This window comes from Citrus sinensis, chromosome 3, assembly GCF_022201045.2.
Source record: "Citrus sinensis cultivar Valencia sweet orange chromosome 3, DVS_A1.0, whole genome shotgun sequence".
NCBI classification, from domain to species: Eukaryota; Viridiplantae; Streptophyta; class Magnoliopsida; order Sapindales; family Rutaceae; genus Citrus; species Citrus sinensis.
In genome coordinates, this window is record NC_068558.1 from 45061873 (window position 1) to 45066483 (window position 4611).

Sequence of the window (4611 nt, forward strand, 5' to 3'; positions counted from 1 at the left end):
AATTATTTTTTGAAAAATATTGAGGTTATGAAATAAGCAACTTTAAAAAAATTATAAAATATTATTTTTGTAAAAAAATTATAAAATAAACCGCTTATTGAGTTTCAACCTCAATCTCGAATAGAACCTTCATATTTAATACAAGAATAAACTATTTAAGAATTGAATTTTTGAAATCATCCATTTTAAAAATATTTTTTAAAATGTTACATTATTATTTGATAGTATAAAGCAATCTCAAACAAATTCTAAATAATTGGGTGGTGATGAGTTCACCTTGCTAACTTGTACTATATCATGAGAAAGTCGGTGAAGCGCCTTGTCGACGACCAACCACGTGTTAGTGCCGGCTGTAGTGTTATAATGGCTCGACCTGCTGGGGCTAAGGTCTTCCAAATTGTCGCTAGATACTAAGCCTCGAATCTTGATAAGTAGTCATTCTTGCTTATAATAATTACCTGTTTATGCATGCATGTTAATTTTATGTCTTAAGTTTAATTAAAATGAAACACTTTATCAGACAAATTCAATGAAATAGTATATTGAAAGCGTTACATTATTAATTGATGATGTTAGTTTTAATTAATAAATAATTAGATAATTAAACTTAAAAAGAATACTAAGTTGATTGAAAGTGGATTTTGTATAGTTAATTAATTTTCCAACTTCCAAATTGTACATACAATAGTTAATCTCCATGAAAATGAAATTTAACCTCAAATTGCGAAGATTGAGGTGGACCAATCCATAAATAATGCATTGGGGAGTGGCATTCATATAGAGAAGAAACTTTCAACCAAGTCTCCCCGTGAAGCGTGGTCGAATTTTGTTACAAGCATAAGTCTTGACAGGGTAGCTTTAATTTTAGCAAGCATTGTATATAAATAGCATAATAATCTACCGACACTTTCGCCACCATGTAGTTAAAAACAAAGGTATAATTAGAGCATTAATTCTATATACGTGAAAAAAAGTATTCAGGGTTATAAATTCTTACATGTCTAGGTGATTCTGTATAAGTAGCATACGTATATATATATATCAATCTATCTTCGTGATGTTTTCTAGATTTCGATCACAACAATCCAAAGAAAAGGACCAAAAAATGGGAGTCATCAAGGTCCATGGTGCTGCTATGTCAACAGCTGCTCAACGGGTTTTCACTTGCCTTTACGAGAAAGAGCTCAATTTTGAGTTTGTTCCTGTAGACATGGCATCCGGTGAACACAAAAAGGAGGCATACCTCTCCCTCAATGTAAGTAATATATGAGTAATTAGATATATAGAATTCAATTAGTTAGCATTTATATATACCTAATGAAAAATTAATTAATTTGTTGATGCAGCCATTTGGTCAAGTTCCAACTCTTGAACATGGAGGCCAGAAGATCTTTGGTAAAGAAAATCATACCTTACAATTAATAATACTTCAAATTGTTAACTTGTTTAACTACTGATATGTTTACGTAACTACACATTTAATAATTGATGTGTGTGTGTGTGTGTGTGCGCTCAGAATCAAGGGCAATCACCCAATATATTGCTATGGAGTATCCGGAAAAGGGCACTAGGTTAGCAAGTGCAGACAAGCCCAACTCCTCGTTTCTAATATGGAAAGAGGTGGAGGCACACCAATTTGACCCTGTAGCATCAAAGCTGACTTGGGAGATTGTGTTAAAGCCAATGTTTGGGATGACCATCGATCCAACTATGGTAGAGGAATATAAAGCTAAGCTTGCCAAAGTTTTAGATGTTTATGAAGCTCGTTTGACCAAGTCCAAATACTTGGCATCTGACTCCTTCACCTTGGTCGATATGCATCATCTTCCAACTATTAATTTATTGATGAGGACACAAGTCAAGCAGCTGTTTAATGCACGCCCTCGAGTTAGTGCTTGGGTAGCAGATATTACTGCTAGACCAGCTTGGACTAAGGTCCTTGCCATGCAAAAAGTAAATTTTTATCCTTTTATTATTCTGAGTCAAATAGTATGATTATGTTTCTTTTTAAAAAAAAAATGAAATTCCTGAATATGGGGACATGGGGTGGGATTTAGGGTACGAGAAAAATCAATTAGTCAATTTACTACTTACAAATCATTCTGTTTCTATCATTTGCAGAGTGAGATAGGGAGATACCTTGAGAAGTTTTTTCTTCTACAATTAGTTGGCTTGTAAATTTAAAATGGAATAAAAAGAAAATGACAATAAGTACTTATATATATAGAATAGATATAAAAAAAAAGCTTATTTGTGTTTGTGTTACATAAATAACGTAGAGTCACACCAAGGCTAGCTTTTATTAAACTTTTATTTGTACAAAAGATAGGGAAAGTGTATGTTATTTTATATGTTATGATTTCAAAAGTGCGTATTATCATTATTGCATATTTTTGTTTCTGTAAAATTATTTTATTCATTTTTTTTTTGTTAAGGCACAAATGATATCAAAGACAAACGAATTGCATGAGTTAAGTGATGAAGTCTCATTGAGAAAAGAAAGAGACATATCTCTTGATGTAAGTGGAAGTGTTAAAAATGTACATGAATCTATTTCAAGCCAACCTTACGACAAAAAAACTTCTATACAAGGTGAGCAATTTGGGTCGAGTAAATTCCAAGTTGATGTAAGTGGAAGTGTCAAGAATGTACATGAATCCATTTCAAGCCAACCTTACGATAAAAAAACTTCTGTACAAGGTGAGCAATTTGGGTCGAGTAAATTCCAAGTTGATGTAAGTGGAAGTGTCAAGAATGTACATGAATCCATTTCAAGCCAACCTTACGACAAAAAAACTTCTATACAAGGTGAGCAATTTGGGTCGAGCAAATTCCAAGTTATGCAGGAGCAACTGGATATTTCACCCAAAAAAATAGAATATTTAGAAGCAAAACAATTTCATTCTCAGCCTATTGTGGCTGCATCACCTTTGATGGTAATAATGTTCATGTACACTATTTGTTTTTAGATAATTTGTAACTCATTCTTTTCTTAATTTGAAAATAGTTCTCATTTATCTAACTTTTCTTTATAGGTTCAAACTAGTAGATCGATTTTAAATTCAAATGACAATACTAGTACAAATTCAGATGACGAAGGTGGTGCAAATTCTAATGAAAATGGTGCTACAAAATCATATGAGAATAGTGATATACAATCAGATAGCGATGGTGATCATTTAAAATCAGAGGATGATATTGATGCAAAATCGAATGACGATGGTGATCATGCAAAATCATATAGCAATAGTGATGCAAAATCTGAAGGCGAAGGTGATGCAAAATCAGATGGCGATAGTGATGCAAAATCCGAAGGCAAATGTGATACAAAATCAGACGGCGATGGTGATGCAAAATCAGATAGCGATGGTGATGCAAAATCTGAAGGCAAAGGTGATGCAAAATCAGACGACGATGGTAATGCAAAATCAGAAGGTGATGGTGATGCAAAATCAGATAGTGAAGATGATGCAAAATCAAATGGAGATGATGTTGCAAAATCAGATGACGATGATGATGCAAAATCAGATGGCGATGATGATGCAAAATCAGATGGCGATAGTGATGCAAAATCGGAAAGCGATGGTGATGCAAAATCAGATGGTGGTGGTGATTCTAATTCAGAAGACGATGGTTGATTCAAATGGCTTCAATGATGTGTGATCTTTTTATAATCCTTATTCAAAATAATATAATAACATTTTATTTTTAGTGTGAAATGTTTTTGGACAAATTGAATTGTATCTCAATCAAATTATATAAATATATTTTCAATTGTTATGTATTGTTAGAAATTGTATGTTTGGAGGTCGATACTTTTTCTTTAAAAAAAAGTAATAATAACAGTTTTCCAAGGTAAATTTTAATTTTTCCCTTGAGTTTTGCACTATTTGCACTTAGATGGTAAATATCTATTTATTAGTGAAAACCCCTTTTACAGAATCTAAATGTTAGGATTTTGTTAGTCAATTATGGACAATTTGGTTATTTAATTTGACAAGCAATAGCTTTGCACATTTTGGTTGACATGAGCATGTGACTTGTCAAGTCATTTAAAAAAATTGTGTCAAACATATAATTTTTTTTTTTAAATATTCAAAGTATTAAAGTTTGTAAAAAGTATTCTAAAAAATTGTGTCACATTTCTCTTTTTTTTTCTTAAATTGAATTCTTTTCTTTTATGAAGCTTGGCTGAGAGCTTTTGATTATAAGTAAAAAAAAAATCTTTGTTCTTAGCAAATCAATATCCATTACCTGCATGAATTGAAAAAGAAACATTAGATCTGTATCATGTTCGTTATGAATTTTACTGGCACTTCAAAGACTGGAATCTCTATGTTGAAGCCAATAATAGGTTAATTTCGAACAAAACTTTTTTCTTTCTTTTTATTTTTTGGCTTCATTTAAAGTTTATTGGTATTACTGAGTGGAAAATGTCAAGTTAGTTTACTTGATTTTTTGTTTATTTATACAGTTTTGATAAGGTTTGTCTATGAAGTATAAATTGAGAAGAAATTTTACAAAATAAAATATGTTTTATTTTAGATATTTTGCAAGCATATGGTTTCAGCCTATACAGTGGTAGATTTTGCATTTGATTTATGTTATGCG

General features: G+C 31.5%; 1 protein-coding gene across 1 annotated transcript; it reads left to right on the forward strand.

Moving 5' to 3' along the window:
- The first annotated feature begins 918 nt into the window (after positions 1 to 918).
- Positions 919 to 3638, forward strand: LOC127900846 (uncharacterized). Its single transcript, XM_052436107.1, has 5 exons — positions 919 to 1255; positions 1347 to 1395; positions 1517 to 1953; positions 2436 to 2936; positions 3036 to 3638. The coding sequence occupies exons 1-5, from the start codon at positions 1058 to 1060 to the stop codon at positions 3636 to 3638; spliced, it is 1788 nt and encodes a 595-aa protein (XP_052292067.1). The 5' UTR covers positions 919 to 1057.
- The last annotated feature ends 973 nt before the right edge of the window (positions 3639 to 4611 follow it).